The sequence below is a fragment of the Aptenodytes patagonicus genome, chromosome 2 (genome assembly GCF_965638725.1).
Source record: "Aptenodytes patagonicus chromosome 2, bAptPat1.pri.cur, whole genome shotgun sequence".
NCBI classification, from domain to species: Eukaryota; Metazoa; Chordata; class Aves; order Sphenisciformes; family Spheniscidae; genus Aptenodytes; species Aptenodytes patagonicus.
The window spans coordinates 152,383,776-152,405,443 of record NC_134950.1 but is presented as its reverse complement, the minus strand read 5'-3'; the positions used below and the strand labels follow the sequence as shown (position 1 = coordinate 152,405,443).

Genomic DNA, 21,668 nt, shown 5'->3' with positions numbered 1-21,668 from the left:
AGCAGAGAAACGTGTTGCAAAACAATGGAAAAAGTGTAATGGAGTGAGTAATAGTAAATGATCTCTCACTATTAGTATGCTGGAAACAATACTTAGAAATGGAACTGAGAATTTCAGAGAAATGCCTAGTGCTACACCCTGTCCACAAAGAGAAGTCAAAAGAAAGCCATCAGGAAATTATTCATATTTCACTAAGCCATCCCTGTAAAAGAAAAAAAATATGCTCACAAATATTATCTAAATTACCTTAGCATATTCAGCTTAAGTAAGTCATCAACCATCGGAACTTACTGTGTGCTGCCCTGCTACCTGGGGATCATTCAGATCCTGTAAATCCTGAAGGCTTGTTTAAATAACTGCAAACTCCTCAACTTCTCATCATGTCAAAAAATCAGTGTCATCCTTCCTCTTTTGATTGTCCCTTCTCAGTGCAAGTACACAGCTGTCCAGAAGGATCAAGTTTCATCTTCCTAAGCCATTTCAGTTGTGATGGATCCCATACTGCAGTCTATAAACAGCCTTAGGTACATCATTGGTTATGAACTGGTACATTTCCTAACCAACATCATTAAAATTCAAGGCAGTTCACTGAACTTGGAAAATACTAAGAAATTATTCTCTAGAGTGTAACATCTGGTATAAAGGAGGAGAAAAGCACTGTTTTCAAGTGCAAGACATGTAAGAACTGGAGGCTAAAACAAAACCCATTAATCTATCTCCACCCCCATGTTCAAAATGAAAAACAGAAAAAATACCCTTTGGTGCTTCACATTAGGAAGACACAAATCTGAGATGTCTCCCATCTGTTTTGTTTGCTGTTTTTTTAATAAAAAAGTAAAATTACCCTGTCCTTTTTTCTGCTTTCAATAGACATACTGAAGGATATTTTCAGATTTGTTAGGTCCAAGGTTTTTATGCTGTTCTCATCCCATTTTATTTGAGTGCCTGCCTTGATGAACCAATATCTGAGCTTTTCAGATATTATTAAAATTATCATGACCAAACTTACATGAACCACAAATCTGGCTGAATTTAGCGAGCTGAGTGGGGAGGTAACTACCTCTGTGCTCCTGTAATAAACTCTTGACCTGGGAGCCCTGGTACAACCGTGAGTAGCTCATGGGCTTTCTAAGAACCTGCTGTCACCAGGAAGCTGCCAGCAGCCATGGACCACCAGACGGTGACAGCACTGGCCATGACCCCTCTGCCTCCTCCTGCAGTACTGCCGTAGGAAATTGGGTAGAGTTGGACATACTGGTTTTAAACCACCTGGCAATTTGCTTTCAATCAAGAAATTCCTGCTGTCTAGTCAGAGCTTATGGCTTATCTCCACCATCAGAGGAATGAGTCAAAATCCCACCTGCGATGCTTCGCTCATGTGGGTGTGTTGGGAAGGCTGCTTGGACAGTGCCCTTAACCCTCACTGCACAAACATCATTGTACACACTTTCAAGAGTTACCTATTGATCTTGGATGAAGAGCTAAGCCAAAACTTCTCTTTCCTGGGGACAAGAAGTGTTTGAAGCTGGCCTGTGGACAACCTTCTTCCTATCCAAATGCATCCCCATTGTGCTCACAGCCCTGAATATCCACCTTTGGCTCAGTTCTATCTGGATGAGATTTTGTTCTATTTTTCCTTTTATTTTGCAGAGAAAGCCTCCATGCCATGGCCCGTCAGCTGAACGAGTACTAGCTCACTTCACAAAGCTTAAAATAGTATCTGTAACAGATGCTACTGTTCCTACATATTTAAAACTGAACATAAAGCTGGTCACCACTTTTAAGGAACATAAAAATGCTATTAAAATCTTTGTGTGACAATGCCAAATTATCTGTGATTCATATGACTTAAAGCCCTAACTTTTGGATATGCATGGACTGCAAACCAAGGCAGAAAATGGATTTTAATATTTGGCTTTGTTTTTCTAAAACCATGGCTGCCTTCATTATAAACAAACACCACACATTATAATACAGATCTCTGTAAAATTCCCCACCAGTTGTAGGTGTGGTGGAACATATCTTGGCTTTTTTTTTTTTTTTTTTTTTTTTTTTTTTTTTTAAGATATTGAGTGACATTTTGACGTTCATTTTAATTCAGGACTATGAGTTTCCTCAACTTTCAGTGAAGAAAACAATTAAAAGTAAACACATTCTAAGATTTGTTTCCGACAGTTGAGATTTCCTTCTGCACAGTTGAGTAAATAAATGTCTCTCCATCCAGGTACAAACACGGTCACATAAGTTAACTTAAACAGCAAAACTCTATAACTGTTCTTCAGCCTCTTGCCAACTTTCCAGGCAAGTGGCTGGAAAGTTATTTCAGTCTTATTAGAAAGAGGAAAATATTTTCAAGGTCTCAAGTAAAATGTGCTATTGTTTTACTCTTGCAACACAACGGCACACAGACATTCCTTCAAGTAACATTTTCAGTATTTAAAAGAATTACATGAACTTTAAAAGTGGTATGAGCTCTGATGTCCTCATCTTAGCGTCTTATTATCCAAATAATATCATGCTGTGCAAAATGCTTCAACGGCAGCAACCATAAATATGCTCCCTTAGCATAAACAGAGGGCAAAATTCCTCTCCAAGCCTGAATACAAAAGACTTCCACAAAAATGCCGTGGGAGAAAGCTTTCCCCTGGGAAAGGTCATGCGGTGATACCACTGACCCTGGCCGCCGGCACGGGCCAGCCGAGGGATGCTGAAGGTCACTGCTGCCCAGCTGCACTCAGCTGATGGCATAGATCCACGGGCTGCCCCCACCATTTCATCAGGCTCATCCATGCTCTCACAGCCATCCCTCCCCTCCCCAGGCTCTCCAGCCTCGCCACAGCAAGGGGAGGCAGCAATCCTTTGAAATTTTATGAAGGAAATAGCTTAAAAGTACCATTCCTATGCAGAAATAAGATAGTGTTAATTCAAATATACAGTGTGCTTGCATTCCAGAGAAAAACTTGGTAGCAAAAAGTGTTGGCCTCACTTCGGTGCTCCATGGCAGGATAGAGCCATGCAAGCCAAGCAGAGGTGCTGGAAAGAAAGGGCGCACCATACTCAACATTGATCCCTTCAGACCACAGAGAAATGGTCAGAAGCCTCCAGAGATGATGAAATTGAGGCTTCACCAAGTGGTGGAACAAAGCACGGGGTGGGTATTTGTGGAGAGGATGGTTGGTGAGATTGTGCTGGGTCTGTAACAGCAACAGAGTCAAGGGGATGGAGGAAAAAAACAATTTCGCACTCCAGCGTGCTTTTCAAGGAGCTTTACAACCTCAGTCGCTCTGTCTCATGCTGGTTAACACGTAATTTTAAAGGTCTTCCATAACCTTAGTGTTATTCACAGTATTTATACTGCACTAGCAAGCCACAGCCTGAGAATGGGACGCATCACTTTGTAGGTAGAAATGATGATGACCCAGGTCGAGCAGTATAAAACATCGGAAGTGCGTTTCTCATCAGTTGCAAAGCTCTGCACACAGCCTGGAGACTTCCCAGAGAACAAGGCCCAAAGTCAGGAAGAGTACAGAGGGAGAAACCCAGGACTCCGTAACACACGGCAGGGTGGCATTTTGGTGTTGGGGGTTTTCTTTGGAGGAATTAATTGGTTGACTCCATCACCCACACCCTACAGGTGTGCTGTAGTTGTTAGCAAAGCACAAAAAGCCTGTGCCAAGTAATATTCAGCCCCACCAAGAACTCTAATAAAAAACAACTGTACACTTGAGTCATTAGCACTTTCTCTGGACACTTTGTTTTCCTTTAAATTATTTATTTCATGTCAGATGAATAATTAAAACATTTCTAATAAAAACTGACATGTACATTAGACTTCTGTTTTATATAACAAAACATTCATCCCTTTTAAAAGGGAGGAACTACTGGTTGAAATGAACGTTACAGGGAATTTGACATGCTCTCGGTACGAAGAAACGTTTTAGATCACAATTATCTGGAAAACAGAAAATAACTTTTATCCTTCAGAAAACCTCCATTCAAAGGTGCTTCTTTTTATGGGAGCCTAAGGAATGACATTTTGGTAGCAGAGCTGAAAAGACTTAGTTTAACAAAGTATTTACCATGTTAGTGAATGAACTCCCTTGTTCACAGCCTTAGTTCTTGACTCATCTTTTTAAATGTGGTGGATTTTTCACCTGAAACTGACCCAAATTTGCACAGTCTATGTATTAAAGTAGCATATCCTCATGAAAAGATGCATTTTCATAGCATTCCATTATTCCTGCTTTTGGCTGAGAAGAAAACTCCACAGCATTTCAGAAATTCTGGTTCTGAAACCAGGAAGTACCATTAAAACAAAAACCTTTTAAAAAAAAAAAAAAAAAAGAAAAGAAAGCAAATTAAAGTTAAAAAAGGTACATGCTGAGGCTGGGACAAAGTTGAGATTGATTTTTATTCTTAATTGAATTGATTCATTCAGGCTAAAATTTCAGGAAAAAAACAGGAAAATGTCTTTCTAATTCTTGATAACAGCATTTCTTTTTTAAAAATTCATCTCCTCTGCATTTAAACACCAGCAAAAGAGCCTGGAGATTAACTTCTCTGCTTATTTTGCAGAGCCAATGCAGCTGACAGTCAGATTGCAAACCTCTGTGGGGGCACCCACACAAACTTGGAAGGTCCACCACTAGGGCATGGGCAAAATTTAGTTGTTCTGCTTATTACCATCAAGCTTGCTACGGTTTAATGCAATAATGGGGTATTTATGAATGCAGATTGTCTAAACTATACAAAGTATAAACTGGATAGAGACAACTTTTTTGTTTTTAAACTTCGGCTATTATCAGCTTTTATTACAAATTTGGGTTTGCTCAAAACAGAAGCAAGATCCAAGAAGAAAGAAGGAAAGACAGACATTACAGAAAGAAAGCAGAGCTGGATAGCAGCTTCACAGCTGACAATACTACCAATTTATCCCTCATTTGATAGGAAATTACAAATCACAAAAACTTTAATTTTTGCTGATGGTTTCAATAAAGAAAGATTTACAAGAAAATTACATATTCACATGTAAATGTATTTTAAAGCAGATACTGTTCAGATGGTCTCTGGAACCACTAGTCCAAAGCCCAAACTATCCATATAGTGGAGTGAAGATCACCACACCTACCTCCAGCTGGGCTACACAAAACCAAATCAAAGCCTAATTTCCCCAGGCACAGACATACAGACCTCCTGTACATCATTCAGGGCATCCTTCCCAGCTAGTAGAATTAAGCTCCTCAGCACCAGCAGCTTTGTGCAGCATTCGCCTCACTGGGTTCACAATGCTCTTCTCCTGCTGCAATCAGCTCTGCAGCACAGCAGGAGTTCACTTAACCCCTTCTAAAATTGTGTATGTCTTTCAGCAAGATCCATGCTATGCCTCAAGCCTATAACACTACATATGCAACACATTGCTTCCCTTCCTTTTTTTACATACTGCTATGATTGTAAGAGCATATCAAGAATTATTTTCTGCTTAGAGATTTCCCATATTACTTTAGCAAACATAGCATTTGCCCTTTTCTTGTTTCTGGCCTGAGTCCTAACAGAAGTTCCTCATTCTCAGACTATGTCACTTCGTTCTCATTCTCCGTCAGAAAACTCATTCTGATTTCTGTTACCTTCTTCCTCCAGACAGACTCCCATTCCTCATTCTGCTGTGCCAGCAAAGATCTGTCAACATGGTGCAATGTCCCATTTTCAGGTAGACTTCTATGCATTGTTGAACATTGCTCCAGTGAAGGGGTTTTTTTGCCTCTTCCTTATCCCACCATGCCCCAAAATAATTTGGTTGCGGGTTATCTCTTGATTGCTTTAAGGTGTATTGCAGTTTTGTCCATGTTCAGAAAAATTCATTGCAATCAGATCCATTACTTGCAAGCGACAGTACATGAAACAATGGGGGACTTTGGTGGTACCTTAGAAAGTAACAATTTCAGGGTGGACCAATCCTGTGATCTCTAACGTTGCCAAAACTTTTACTGATGTAAGCAAGAATTTTCCCAAGGAATAGCTGAGGAGAAATTCAAAGTTTTGACCAAAGTAGAAAATTCCTCTGAATTAAGGGCATCTTAAGTCTGGGAAATTTTTGAGGCAGTGATCACTCAGGCCTTTCTTGTGCTTGTTTATGATAGCTATATATTGGTACCCTGGGTGGGATACCAAGAAAATATATATTATTATTCTAATTATAAATGGTAAATTCTATTTACCCTAACTCTACCCTAATTCTATTCACTCTGATTCTTTTTCTTCTAATGTTTCACTTACAACTCTTATTTGTATCTTAAATTTTCAAGTAACCTAAATTTCTAAATACTAAAGCAATTTTTTATTTCTGAAATAGCCCATTCTTGTTACAGTGCTATATTCAAAAGCAGCTGGGTCAAACTCAGTTCCTTATGAACAGTCCTTGAAACATTAAGATTGCATGAATAGCCAAGAGCCTCAGTTGCATAACCAAGGCCAAGGAGGAGTCAATAAATCTCTGACAGTTAGCCCTATTCATCAGTAACTTTTGTTTGACTAAAGCATATCAGCTAGAAAAGCAACCTGTCACAGTTTGAAGATTCAGAGATGAAGAACCTCTTGCTTCCCTTGATAATTTGGCAGAATAATGAATCATTTCTACTGTGAAAAATGTTTTGCATTACTCCTGATTTAAATCTGCCCAACTCTCCAGCTATAACCTTTAGTTTGTGTTATGATTTTCATTGCTGTTCTAAAGAGCCAATATAAAACCAGTATGTTTTCTCCTGCTTCAAGAGACTTACATTTCTTAATCAAGGAGGCTCTCTATTTTGATAGGGTCAACAGATAAAAAAAATCATGGTTCTCAGAGAGAAATAGTTTCATCAGATTTCAAACCATTTTGGGTGACTTCCTTCTCCAACGCTCCCATGGTTCAACATCCCTTCAACATTACTGAGCCTGAAACTACAGCACGCATTCTTGTCACAGTGCGCATCCAGAGGTAAGGCTATTCTTGAGTCCTAATCACTGTCTTCCTGGAAAATAACTCCTTCTCCTTTTACGACAGTGTCACACTAGGAACTCTTGTGAACTTGCAGTTCAAAAGATCCTTACATCCCTTCCAGACTTACCATCTTCCAGGGTACAGCTTACCCCGTTTCTGGAAATTCCATTTGGCTATAAGAAAAAACCCAAACTTCACCATGACAACAATAAAAAACTGCAACACATTGCACAGAGAATTCCACAGTGGTGGAATCTCCCTCACTGGGAATATTCAAGACTCAGCTTGATGGGGTGTGGATAACCTAACCTAAGTCTCCGCTTTCTACAGCAGTTCAGATGGTGTCCAGAGGTCCTTTCCAACTTAGGCTTTGCTATGACACATGATCACGCTTACTCAGATGCGTAAGTATCTATCCTGTTTGGCTGGGATAGAGTTAATTTTCTTCACAGTAGCTCGTATGGGGCTGTGTTTTGGATTTGTGCTGGAAACAGTGTTGACAATACAGGGATGTTTTTGTTACTGCTGAGCAGTGCTGACACAGAGTCAAGGCCTTTTCTGCTTCTCACCCCACCCCACCAGTGAGTAGGCTGGGGGTGCCCAAGAAGCTGGGAGGGGACACAGCTGGGACAGCTGACCCCAGCGACCAAAGGGATATTCCACACCATATGACGTCATGCTCAGCACAGAAAGCTGGGGGAAGAAGAAGGAAGGGGGTGACGTTCGGAGTGATGGCGTTTGTCTTCCCAAGTAACCATTACACGTGATGGAGCCCTGCTTTCCTGGAGATGGCTGAACACCTGCCTGCCGATGGGAAGGGGTGAATGAATTCCTTGTTTTGCTTTGCTTGCATGCGCGGCTTTTGCTTTACTTATTAAACTGTCTTTATCTCAACCCATGAGTTTTCTCACTTTTACCTTTCGATTCTCTCCCCCACCCCACCGCGGGGGGAGTGAGCGAGTGGCTGCGTGGTGCTTAGTTGCTGGCTGGGGCTAAACCATGGCAGCAGTTAATTCATTCTCCATTAAAGTTTTCAAAAGCTAAGGCAAAAGTTTACAAAATCATTTCGTCTTGTAGGTTTGTAATGTCACTGCTAGTTTTCTTAATACCAACTCGGTATCTTCTTTTAAGCTCTTACGTGTGAAAAGTTTGATCCATGTAGTATTGCAGTATATTGAAACACTTATCTTGGATACATCATGTATTTACACCATGCTCCTAATCATTAATTGGCTCTACTCCTTACCACCAAAAAGTGACTCTGCAGGCAGCTGCATCCTCCTCCACCACCAGCAGCAAATTCGGCTGCACAGGAACTGTGTGCGGGGCACACGCTTGTCTGCACACAAACAGGTGTACACGTTTCCTAAGATGGCTACTTGGGCCTGACAGTTCATTACTTCTGGCTTTATCTTTCAGCCCAAAGGATACGTTTATACACCTGACTAAAGTATTTCCTTGCCTGTTTTATTTGTAACTTTCATTGTAAAATTACCATTCTAACACTTGTCTCTCTTCACATCTTTAAAGAATTGCTTGCCAACCTTTTGTGTATTTTAATGATGAAGTATTCAGGAAACAAAAGATAATCTCATATTAAAATATGCTCTCTGAGGTTGGGATGCACTGTGATTTTGTAACAAGATACTGTGTACCTGACAGGACAGTATGTCAAACTCCTATGGCAAAAGATTGCAATGCAATTGTTTGGCAGTCTAAGCAAAGTGAATTTCTTCACCGAAGTCCAGATCCCAGTAAAAAGCTACATTTCTATAAAAGCTACCTTTTAACATATTCCCAACAACTGTTTCAAGAGGTGACCACATTTAACATTCTTCTATATGGAAAATTTTAACTTCTAGCTATATTTACCTCCTCTCAAATGAACTCATTTCACCACAAATTTACAAAAAAATATAAAATAAGGTTGAGCAACCAAACTCAAAGTTTTGTTACACTCAAGCTGGCAAACCAGAATGAGAGCACTTTATTACCGACATTTGGAGCAATCCACGGATTTCTTCAGATGTTAAATGTCACCTACTTCTCCCTCTGCTAGTCCCAAGGGGCAGCAAGTCTTGAGGCACTCTGATCATTCTCCTTAAAACCTCCTTTGGGAAACATCCAGATGATGGCCTTCCCCTCCTTGTGCCTGCACGTAAATCACATTCTTGATTTCAGTTTTCCAGGAGGGGGAGTAGAAACTATGCTGGTATCACTGACCAGCTATTTCCCAGGACTAAAACCATGCCAGATGACCTGTTCCAACCATGCTGGAGGCTAATACACCTCTGGCTCCTCTACAAGGGGTTGAGGTTGGGAGTAATCTGTATCTTTTTGATATTTCATCCTTTAGATAATTTCCTGGATGCTACAATAATCTTCTCTCTCCAGCTATCAAGACAGTGATCCCTAAGTACTTGCTACTACTAGTCTTTCTGTAAAGGTCACTGCACTCTACAAATGATTTGTGGCAGCCTGTAATGCAGGAGGGAAGACAAACAAATACCCTGCAAAAGAAATAAAAAGCAAAACAACTGCATCATGGTTTGCTTTCATTTTGTTTATCCAATACTGTGGTTGAACAAAACTCAAGAAGTTTCTTGGCCTGTAAAACAGTATCTGCAAATCTTTAAACAATGAGCTTGTTCTTAATGGTTCAATTAATTCAAATTGTATAAAACTGCTTAGATTAAGACTGCACTGCTTTCATGTGAAGTAGCACAGCAATGTGTCAGAGAAACAAATGCAGGTTTTGTCTTGCTGACTCTCAGACTGCTAATTATGAAAAAGGGGGGAAAGGCCCTGTTACATGGCCTGTGATCTTATCCCTTATCCTTTCTGACCAGCACAATCTGGCAGGAAAGAAATAGCTCTACTGATAAGAAGGAATATCTCCCTCTCTTTTAAGTGAAGGTATAGTAGCTGCTCTCCTTCAAGTCAAACACAGCTCATAGTACAGTATTTATTTAAGAAATTTTCCAGTATGATGAATTATTAACTTGTTTCGATTGTGTCTTTTTGGATTAGACTGAGAAAAAGAAGTCCAACTCCCACAATGTCTCCAGATGTCAGCATCACTTTTCTTTTGATCAGTGCACTTCGGACTCACAGAAGCAAATTGCAATCATATTATCAGTCAAAAAATACTGCTGAAAAACAGCACTTGTATTAACAATTTAATCAGATGCTTTTGAAATCATCTACAGTCAACAACAGTTAACCCAAACATCCACCTGCGATGGTGAAGCCAGTCTGATGTTTGCATATTCCTACTTATTGAGACCTTCCAATAGGAAGACCTTGGTTATTACACACCATCTGCCTTGTCACATATTTACGTGGAGCTTTTAGGAAAGGCAGTGGGGAAAAAGGGTGCCTTTATTACACTGCTGACAACCAACTTTGCTTCCATGGGGGCTATTTGAGCATCATGCCTAATGTGTGTCTGAAGCAGGGCCTTAGATGAGAAACAACTGGCTGATCCTCCTCTTAGATGACAATAAAGTGACAGGAGAGATAAGAGATATCACATGCGCTGTGTGGGGCTGGGCAGATTTGTTCTTTGCAATGCTTCTTGGTGCCTGAAACTTCAAATGATCAAATAGCAAAGCTATGGTTATGACTGCTTACCTGTCTCAGTTACTAACAAGAAAATTAGAAATTCTCCCTTTATTTGTGAATCAAGGCAGTCTAGTAATGTAAAAAACAAACTATGTGTTTTTGTTGAGCATGATATCACAACACACTGGTAACCCGGCAGTCTGTGCCAGTCATTAGTTTTCAAAAGGATTTTAATGGTTCTGCTCTTAAGTGCAATACCCAACACACCTAGAACTGACTCAAGGTGTGCTGCTACCATACCTGCAATCAGAAAAGGCTCCTAAACTATCAGCCTCTGATTTAAAAGCAAAAATGTTTTCCATGGCTAATCAAGGCTTTTCTTCCCCACATAACTCTTATTCAACTTTCCTCCTCTCTTACATTTCAGATAAAATAACTTAAATCTGCCTATTGCAACAGGGCGCCGCCAGACTCAGCTACTTTGCTGAATTTGGGTGAACAAATGCAGGTGATTTTGTGGGTTGGCAGAGATAGTATGAAATCAGGCTGGCTGCTTCAGTTAAATGAGCAGTAAAACGATATGTAAGCTTATGTTTCCAAACAGGTCCTTGCCATATACTGAGGTAAGTAAAACTAGTTCATCATCCTCATCTCCACTGAAACTATTTGAAGGCAGAGTGAACATTTTGAAATGATGACTGCATTTTAAAAGACCTCTGAAAGATCACAGAATCTAGACATTCAAGCAAGTTTTCAAACCACAGGGAAGATAAGCCAAAAACAAAGCAGCAGTGGCTAGACAAACCTCACTTGAAAGGCTTGATAACTTTTGGCTGACTGCTTTTTTCAGAGGAAATTAGAAGTTAGAAAAGCTATTCTGCTCTCAAAATCTAACAGTGTGATCCTAAAATTAAAAAAAAAAAAAAAAAAAGACACAATGACAAAAGCATAGACATTTTGGCACTATCCAGGGAAGTCTGACAAGCGGCAGCAGAAAGCACAGATCAAAAGAACACATAAGTTCTTTTATTGTACAAAATACCTAGAATTCCATGTTTATCTTACCACAATAAGCTACTGAATGGTTATCTAAGCTGCTCTTGTTTTGCCAGGCGACTCCATACATCTGTAGGTTTTACTCCGCATTAGTTTTAGTCTGGTGTGTTTAAAATGCTACACCGCAAGTAAATCTAATCTAAAAGGTTATATGTCTCCTTAGGAAAAACAGTGTTCAAAGAGAATGATCACCTTAAATAGAAAATCTTTTTGGTATCAAGTCAAAGTTATTTGCCCCAGTTTCTACAACTAAAATCACATAGCTGTGATATATCACAAAAAGCCCAACCCCTTCTCTCTCTAGTAATACATTGCTAATAGGTATTGTGAGAAACCCACAAAAGTACATTAAAAAAACCCCAACCCAACATGAGAAGCATCTCACAAGTACCTGTTTGAGTACTTTGAACTTTTTTTTTTTAATTTCCTCAGTTCTCCTTTTATAAACTATTAAAAGTTTCCCTAAATTCCAAGCTGGCTTTGCCTATATAACACAGTCACAAAGAAATCTGTCTAACATATTATAAGTGGAACTGCTCTTGAGACAGGGTTAAGTCATGCAGAAACAAGACTGAACTTGTGAGTTCACAGTTCCTTTAAAACAAAGCAATACCTGCTGTCACAGCATGAGGAAAAAAGATATCTCAAACCCAAAATATTACAGCAGAAGCAAGAGAAGACATGGGAAAAAAAGTAGCTCACTCATCCTCACTGGCCAAGTATCTTTGGAGTAGAAGTCTACTGTTTTCTAACCCCTTCAGTTCATAAGAGGCCCACAAAGTAGCAGTTACTCCAGAGTCCTGGAAGACTTCCAATAAATAGATTAAACCTTACATATAAACACTCTCTATAATTAGAGGAGAAAGAATCTTGGTTTTTGGACAGGGTATGACAAATTTTGAAACCATGAGATTAAATCAAATTGTATTTTAACACGGTTCAAGGGAAGCCTTTCTTCTGTAGACTGTCAGTCTCACTCTCAAAAACACCTGATAACTACTCCAGTAACTTGACGTTTTTTGTGCCTTTCAAAATCAACCTAGAAACACATATGGACAACAGGGTAACAACAACGAACACTTGAGGACGTTCCTTCTTACAGGGAGCAGTCTTTTGAAAAAAAAAGAACAATCCAAAAGCTTCCATTAACTCTTACACAAGCCCCACAGAGGAAAGCCCTGGCTCTTCATCAGAGCTGTACCTGGCTGGCAGAAGAGGCACCAGAGGAGCAGCAAAGAGCTGAGAGGCTCCTTTTTCTTCTTGGTTGTGCCACAGGAGCATGACTGGTTACCTCCTCCTCAAAATCCATCCCTTCGGTAGCAGAATGCCGCCAGCATGGAGCGACAGTACCAGGAACAGCACGAGTCCCTCTTCCTCCTGGTGCGGATTTTCTATAGGTGTGCATATGCAGCAGAGTCTCATCTGATGTGAAATTTTGTTACATATCCGGGTGTATGAATGACTCATATATAAAAAATACTGGTTTCTCATGGTTGCATGCTTGCATACGGGTGGGGATCGAACAAATACACATTTGCACATGGGCTAGAACTACCCTTTTGTGACAGGATTAGTACCTGAGACCAGGAGGTCACCATTTCGCAATGAAAAAAGAAGGTAAAACATGCACAGTAAAAAGACATATGCAAAAAGCACGATCCAAGTAATACAAATGCTTAATGCTATGATGAAATCTTTTGTGGAATTAAGCTACAGCAACAACCAAGTTGTCATACGCAACCTCCTCAATCGTCCTGCATTACTGAAAACTATTCATCGGCCTCGGGAAGAAACCTGACTCCTACTTGCGGTAGGGTCCCAGGCTCGGTATGGGATTAACCCAGTTGTTCAGCACCGGATTAGAAAGCTGTGGCTGGGAGCCCGGCCTTCGCAGCAGTGCCCGCCAGCTGCCGGGTGTGAGGGAGCTGTGGGAGCCTGGCGTGCCGGGGAGCAGCAGCAGGTGCCTGCAGGACCTGCCCACGCGGGAAGGCGCCTGCCACAGCGTCCGGTACGGAAAACACTCGGTAAAAATAAAATAAAAGGGAAGTACACATGAGCCAGAAATTAAATGCTTGCGTCCGATATCAGAGGAAGAGCACTTCGGTCAGACAACCTGCTAAGGGTTTGAGCCAACTGTACTCCGGTCAGCAGGAACATTTTTATTGATATCAATACCAGCGCCATGAGGGCCAAGAAAAACATTTTGTGATCTGCGCTTCCTCACTCCATCCCACCCCACCCTTTTGCGATGTTCAGAAGGGAGAAGTTCTCCACTGATCTCCAGAAAGCTTTTGATGCTCTTTCTATCACATGTTTTCCTTTAAATTCTCCAGTGACAGACACCATACTAATCGCCTGTGGTAAAACAGAGAGAGCCCCCGGGCTGCGTAGCGCAGAAACCCTTCTTGGCCCCGCTCGCCCACACAGGAGCATGCCAGGGGCTGGCAGAAGGCACCATCCTGCCTGCACCCCCAGCGCTGGATTTAGTATTAGCCAAAAAGATGGCAGCTTGGACTAGCAGCTGAAAACTAATTGAAACAATAGTGATCCTCAGTAAAAAAAAAAAAAAAAAAAATAATGCCAGCAGTTACTGCCAAATCATGGTACCTGCAATACTGCGATGATTCCCGTCTAAGAACAGAGGAATACTGAGGTTCTCCCATATCCCTGGTAGTAGATGTTGACATAATGTTGTCTTTATAATGCAAAGCTATTAAGCAATTTTAATATGAAATAGCTTTTTTAAAAATAAAGAATGCATGATATGCATAATAAAAGAGTGAAATTAGCACACATCTGTGAGGTTTTGGAGTATTGGTGGGGGTTTTTTTTAAAGACTTTTAGGAAAAAATATAACCTAGATCAAGAACTTACTGAAATGATCATTTCTCTGTAAAAAAAAAAAGGAAATAAAACAGTTTTTTAAGATCTATAGGAAATTTTATGAATGTCCTAGCTTTTCAGGTACACATTTTTAATGTAAGTGTTTATATTAAATGTATCTTTTTAAATTAATTTTTTACATTATGCTAAATAATTCTTCTTCCTTCCAAACAATATTTACTGTTATTTAAATCAACCAACCAATGTCGTTCAGTTATTTATTTATTCAGCCAATGGGAAATAAGTGACATTTCTTCTTACTTATTCTAATCAAACTCAAATATTTATTCCTTCTGTGAGTAATTCATTACTAATTACAACAGTCTGATGTATGGTATTTTGTGCTACTAAAAATAGGGCTACAAATTAATAAATGCAGCTAAAATTATGCTTTCAAAGCACAGCAGAAGAAAGCCCAAAGCTCATACATAGACACTGACAGCCAGGTCTGTTTCCAGACTTTAGACACCCACATACCCACAAAATAGGTGCAAATTGGAAAAGCCTCTGCTTGCTCATCTGGCAGTAAGTGTATCTGGAAATGAATATATCATGTAAAATTTAAAATCAGACTCAACTTCTTTCAAATACAAAAAATGTTTTAACTCTTTGGTTTGTCACTGTTTACTTCTTCCTCTTGCTGCCTCCCTCCTTCCTTGGAAGACAGACGTCTCCCTCCAGACTGAAAAAATATTTAAGTTCAATTGAAATTGAATTACAATTAGTTTTTCTATTTTGAATTAAATCAATGCAAGAGCATGGAGACAGTCTATTAAATGTATATCTAAGAAATGTAAACCCCTTAAAGGCTGAAATATTCTTAAAACTTAGTTGAGATCTGGAATTTACAGTCATGAGACATTAACACAGTCAAGAATTTAGCAATCCAAAACAGAACTGGACATTCATGCAGGTATCAAGAAGATCCAGTCTTACAACTAACAAGAACATAATTTTGGAAGATAAAATAAATCTCAAGATGTGAGGCAAAATGATCTGTAACTACTAAAGATCAGAACACACACAATGCACAAGGCCGATTATCCAAGATCCACCTCCTGAGAGGTTGTTAGACCCTCCTTAAGAACCCATGGCAGAAACCATGGTGAAAAATATATTATTGGTCTTTCTGGATTTCAGACATAACCTACGAGAACAGCTTCTCTATTCCTTTCTTTAACAACTAATTTGGATTTTTAGGTTAATTTTTTTTTTTTTTTAAGTGAAGTGCACCTATGGCGGTGTATTAATCAGCCAGTGAAAACCTTTCCTAAACTTAAACAAATGTCAATGCTCAGTGTTTACTAAGGCAGCAATCTCCTAGTGAATGAATAGAATCACTACAATCCACAACACAAGAGACCACACAAAATGCAGCAGTACAAAAGGTACTAATTCATGACCAAAAAACTCCACAAAAACCCAAAAAAGAACCTTCAAAACACTCTCATCCAACCAAAAGCCCCTGCATTGGCTTGATGTGTCAAGATGCAAAACTTAATACCATCAGATTCTGAATTTACTGAACTGCACAATTACCATGATTGGGTGAACGTTGAAAACACACATCTCAGTGGCTTCTGTCAGTCACTGGTGTTGGCTGCGATTTTAACAATAGCACTGTTTCTCCTGGTGTACTCAACTCATTTGAAGAGAAAGGAAATTGGAATATATGTTTATAAGAGATTTGCTTGCCTTATTTACTCTTGTTCTCTTATTTGAGCCCAGAAAGGAGATTTAAATCCCAGGGATTATGCTTAAACCAAGCCAGTTAATCAGGTGATTTTGGTGTAATCTGCCTTTGTTAGAAAATCAACTGAAAAATGCTGTAATGCAGCAGCAGTGGTCCAGAGGTGCATTTACTTTGCTAATGACTGACATAAATACATGCTCATCTCCCAAGCGACAACGTGCAAAGAGCACAAAAATGTTCCCAGTGGGAAGCTAACAGGACTATTCAGCTGAAAAGAGAATAACCAAAGCACATTCACAACCATTTTCAGGGAAATGATCTTGAGACACAGCAAATATTCATAAATAAACCCTTTGGGGTTTGCCTATCCCAAACGCCACCAAGCATCCCCAGAGGAAGGAGGGCATCAGGCACACGGTTCAGAGGAGGCAGGAGGTGCCTCTGCCGCAGGGGTGGTCACTGCCAGGCCACTGCGCAGGACGCGGGCTCCCCCCTCCACCACTGCTGAAGGATTTAGTCCGGCACTGAACCCATCCACCAAACGAGGCCCTGCTGACTGCTTCCAGGCAGTTTTTGGTAGTCATCTACAAGAGGCAACCCAAAAAACACCAGGACTAAACTGAGTATGTGCAAAAACACATCTGTAAATGCCTCGGGATATTTTTGGCCAGAAAAGCTTAAGTTTCTGAAACCTAAGGAATCTCAGGTGTCTACAGTAACTGGAAGAGGTTTCCACGGGCAACTCTCTTGAATGCAGCTGCCCGAACTTTGCTTTAAGGGCTACCAAAGTCCTAGATTCTTTATTGGAGCTAATCGTAAGTTCTGAAACAAGATTACTGTGGGCATTTAGTCAGTCAGCTGAATGCAAAGTATTCTAAAAATACTTTTCTTTGTCATAAAATTAGGTTAAAAAAATACACGTACAAAACTCACGTGAACAAAGGTAAGGATATAACAACTACCTGGGACTTCTGAGTTACAAACAATACATGCTATTTAAAATGGAGAGGCGTTGCCACAGAAGAAAAGTTACTAATCCTGTTGGGGCAAAGTAACTGCACTGGTGTGTGGTTTGCATGGGGGGAGGGAAAGACAAAGAAAAGGAATTGCTTTATAAGCCTTTTTGCAGCTTTGTTTTGTTTGCTTTTTCAAATTTTTTTCTTACTTTTAACTGATAGATATAAATGAAGAAACTTATGTTTATCAAAGCAAGTATTATCACTCTAGTTAAACTCCGGCTTACTTCCAGAGATACCTTAGGGCTAGTAGTTTAATATGTACCTTAACATGTTGCCTTATTTTTTTAAAGTAAAGAGTAAAATTGAAAGACTTTCCACTGAGACATTCTACTAGGAATATTCTTCTTCCTCAACATTTCCCTTATAGTCAATACAAAGTAAATCCACTTTACTTTGCTAATGAACTAGCTCTTTGTTCATTTATCTATCAAGCTATTTATAAATATCTCACAATCACAGCATTATCTGGGGGCTAAAGAGCATGTTTCAACTCAAAACAAATGGACATGTCATCTCATGTCCTTCCATAAACAAAAGCTAAGGGCTCGGATTCCAGCAGAGATTTAAGCTTGTAATCATGTTTCATATGTTCAGTTTCATAGCTTTACTTAGGTGCTTTTAACAATGCAAAATAAGAGCAGTTGCCCTTAACACACAGCAGCACTGGAAAGCAATAAATTGTTGTAGCAGATGGTACATGAGACAGGGGACACGTGTGGACGCTGCGGAGGGTCCCCCCTTCCCGAACATGCAACGTGCTCTGTTGGGCTTACAAAGATTATCTAGAGAGGAGGGGGAATCGCAGTCTCATTTGGGCAGGGAGGTAGTACCCATCCGCGGAGAGGAGGCAGCAATGCACAGAAATCTCCTGAAACAACTTCTGAAACTTTTTTTCCTGAACAAATACCTACAGCCTATGCTGACACAACAGCAAGTTCTAGCAGTATGACACTGCCCTCTCAGATAAAAATAGGCACTTTTTGATGACACATTATATACAGCAGCATGTGAATCAAGCAGTAATTCAACAAAATGGATTTTCTCAACTAGAAAAATCTGCAGCAACATATATCCAGATTAAAATCACATTCTTCACAGACACTGTGTACATTTTAAAATCAAATTTAATTTTTTAACTCTGGTTTTAAACTGGTACAGACCAGAAAAATATTCACATGATATTAACATTAAATCAATTTCTCCCTACCCGATTCCATAGCATCAACCAGCAACAGTGTAATGAATGCAAAATGTGCTAGTTCATTTGACACACTGTCATTTGTACATATTCTAGTACTAAATAATTAACACTCAGACTTTGGGAGAAAGGTTAAATTGAAATTAATTCTATAATATTCCCATTACTGGCTTAGTTTCAAGATATAACTAGGAGTGTAAAAGCAAAAGAGCTGTGACAAAAAAAAAAAATTAGTGATTTCTTCACTTTGTACTCCTTTCAAATCCATTCACTTTAATAATCAATACATGTTCAGAAAAAAGTTTATTTAACCTTGCCTGATCAAGCAATGCAGAACGTCAGAAATCCTTTAGACCCTGTTTTTTCACCTGGAATTAGATAATGTGCTTACCATATTCTGCAGCCTTCTTATTCCCTAAATCCTACTGAGGATTTACATTGAACTGAAGTTTCTCTCAAGTTTACATTTCTCAGGTGTCTTCAGGCAGAACCTAAGATTTTTCTCTTTTCACATTTTTAAGCTCGGACATTAACTACCGCAAGCCCCCACCCTCTCCCACCTAGATCTAACCCTTTTCAAACTGAGCGCTTTGAAACAACTAAACTTTGTAGCCCCAAACCTGCTTCCCGTTACCATATCACAGCAGTGCCAGCGGGGGGGCTATCCCTTAAGTACTGATGTTTACTTGATCTGTCGTGATTGATATCAGCACAAAAGTGGTTGCAACTAAGAACCCAGGGATTTTACTCTCTCTCCAGAGGGACTGAAAATATCCCGTTTTGTTTATACCTAAAACCCAAAAGTCCCAATAGCATTTCTGTTGCTGGACTTTTACCTCCAAATACATTTACCCTTTACTAATGTACTTTTACCCAAGGAAAAAAAGCTATTAAGAAATGCCCCAGCATTACCCTGTGATATCAAAGCATACACTCCAAGTCTGTTTAACCAACTGATACTATGATCCATTAAAAAAAAAGCCTCAGTATTTTTGCAGACATCAAATGCTGGAATAAATGCTGTTGTAATTTTAGGGTTCTATTTTAACAGTTAAAGGAGAGACATCTGGCAATAATCTAGAAATAAATAAAGTGTCTCCATTCTTAGTTTCTCCTCCAAAACACTACCTAGGACATTTTTGCAGCATGATTCATATAATCAACATAATACATTACAATGCCTTTCAAATAATTCCGAATTCTCAGTTCATTCAATAAAGAACTCATTTTCGAAAGAGAAAAGGGAGCATGCCATGCCAGAAAACTTGCTTTATTGACTCAGCCCTGCTGCCAGGAGGAACAACGTGGTGAAGCAAACTCCATGATTTCAAAAGCATTTTTTTACAGCGAGGGCAGAGAGAGAAAGAGGCTTATTTACCGAAATGTGAGATTCCACAGGTGAGGCCAGAGATGGTCTGAAATCCTCTTCCTTTAGTTCCAAAAGTTTTAATTTATGATGAAGCCTGTAATAATCCTTTCAAGCTGCCAGGTAAAACGCACGCCATATCTTAGCTGTATTTTCTTTCGCCCTTTTGCAGCATAACTTTGTTATTTGCATAAAGCTTAGTTCTGGCCTATGGGACTTTTTAAACATCTACATGTTAGATTAGCTGTCTTGACATGCTCTATCAAGCATGACATCATGGATCTCCATGGTAACCTTAACCACACCTGCCCAGATGCCAGAGTTACCTGTCACGTTCAGACCTAACTGAACATAACAAAAAAAACCTCAACCACCATTTTCTAAGCACTCAAGCCTTGCACAGGCACCGGAAGGTTTTTATTTTTTAAATTGATGGAAATCTAATTTCGTTTGCCAATAAATTTGTTCTTCACAGAGCACTGGCTGAAATGCTAGAGTTGTTGCTCACCCTTCCACATCTCCCAGTGTATTTCCTAGTCAAACAACAACAAAAGAAAGGCATGGCAAACATCTTCCAGCTCATTTTCTAAAGGCACGCTCAAAAGCTCCAGCTCTGAAAAACTCTGCACACTCATTTTTGTTCTCTGCCCCTCAGAAAAGGTTTTTTTTTTTAGCGAGGTGACTTGTAAAACAGGTTCATGGCAGGGATTAACCCCCTCCCATGGCCAGGTTAGCATTTTAACCTCTTAATTGCAAGCTCTTTTTCATTCTCTCAGCCACTGGCCCAGCTTTTATACTTGTTCCTGCTCTCTCCTTCGCTGCTGACCAGAGTCAACCCCACCTAAGCAGTGACCACGTCCTGCCATGAGCTCAGCAGCAGATGATTCACACAATCTCAAACTTCAGAAGACCGAGACTGTTTTCCTTCTTCCTTTTTCTTTTTTCTTTCTAACCTTCCTGGGGATTACGTTAGTGCCTTGCTTTCATTAACACAGACGAGACAGCCTTGGCAGAGGCAAGGTATCCAAAACTCTTGCAGAAGCTTGCATTACCTATAAAAAAAGATTTTGTTCCTCAGCTTTCCAGTCTTCTAGGTGGAACGAGCTCTGGTGCCCGGCTGCAGGGTTGTCTTGCAAGGGGGAAAACCTGCAGCGTGAGGGCGAGCAGCTGGGCTGTGGGTTGCAGGGTTGCAGCTGTGGGGTGCTGCATTCCCCTGGGGGCATTTTAGAGTGCACAAGGCATGGCACGCCTGCAACCCACGGCTGCTGCAAACTCATGCCCCAGTTTACCACGCAGACCAGCTTAGCTGCAGGTTATTTGCCTTGCGGCAGTATCCCAAGGCCCTTGTGCAAATAAAGACAGCCCCTGTCTCTGTGAGCTTTCCTTTCCAGAATAAGATATCACAAACAGGGTAACAAACCTGCGGGGTGGAGGAGGGATGATCTGTGTGCACAGCTGGGAGGTTTCAGGTCACCACATTAGTTAACCATCAGTAATCCCCGCTGGCATTTTACCTGGCCATGATTGTACTTCTGATTTGTGGCAGGTTATCAAGAGTAGACACGGGTCCTCAGGAGGCACATCCAGGGAGGGATTTATCTGAATAAGCGAAGCCTGGAGGAAACCATTAATACGTAGTGGAAGATATGGACAACATTCAGAGCTGACCTTACTGGTGGAGGTGATACAGTATGTTCTGACAACACCAAACATTTTTTCCTGATGTTTATTTGCTGCAAACCAGGGGCCAGTTTGCCATACTCAGATACTGATGGTTAAAACAGACAAAAGAAGAAAGTCCACAAAAAAAGAGACAATTACCAATCTTGATTTTCTGGCCCATTTTTTTGGTTATGGACTTGACAGTATTTAGAGCAACCTGGAAGACAAACGATATGATATCCAAGAGA

At 40.1% G+C, this 21,668-nt stretch overlaps 1 protein-coding gene across 14 annotated transcripts in view; it reads right to left on the bottom strand.

The window, feature by feature from the left end:
- The window catches only part of KIAA1217 (KIAA1217 ortholog), a 188,900-nt gene that overhangs the window by 159,236 nt on the left and 7,996 nt on the right, over positions 1 to 21,668 (bottom strand). For 2 of the 14 annotated variants that reach the window (XM_076331699.1, XM_076331702.1), the window contains exon 1: positions 19,771 to 19,928. The exons of 11 other annotated variants lie outside the window; for them this stretch is intronic. Coding sequence is in view for 1 of the 3 variants with exons in the window: in XM_076331698.1 (XP_076187813.1) it covers positions 12,801 to 12,908 (108 nt within the window). In the remaining 2 variants the exon portion in view is untranslated. Of the gene's footprint in view, positions 1 to 12,800; positions 12,997 to 19,770; positions 19,929 to 21,668 lie in introns of those variants that run through there. One more of the 14 variants, XM_076331698.1, reaches the window with a different exon arrangement.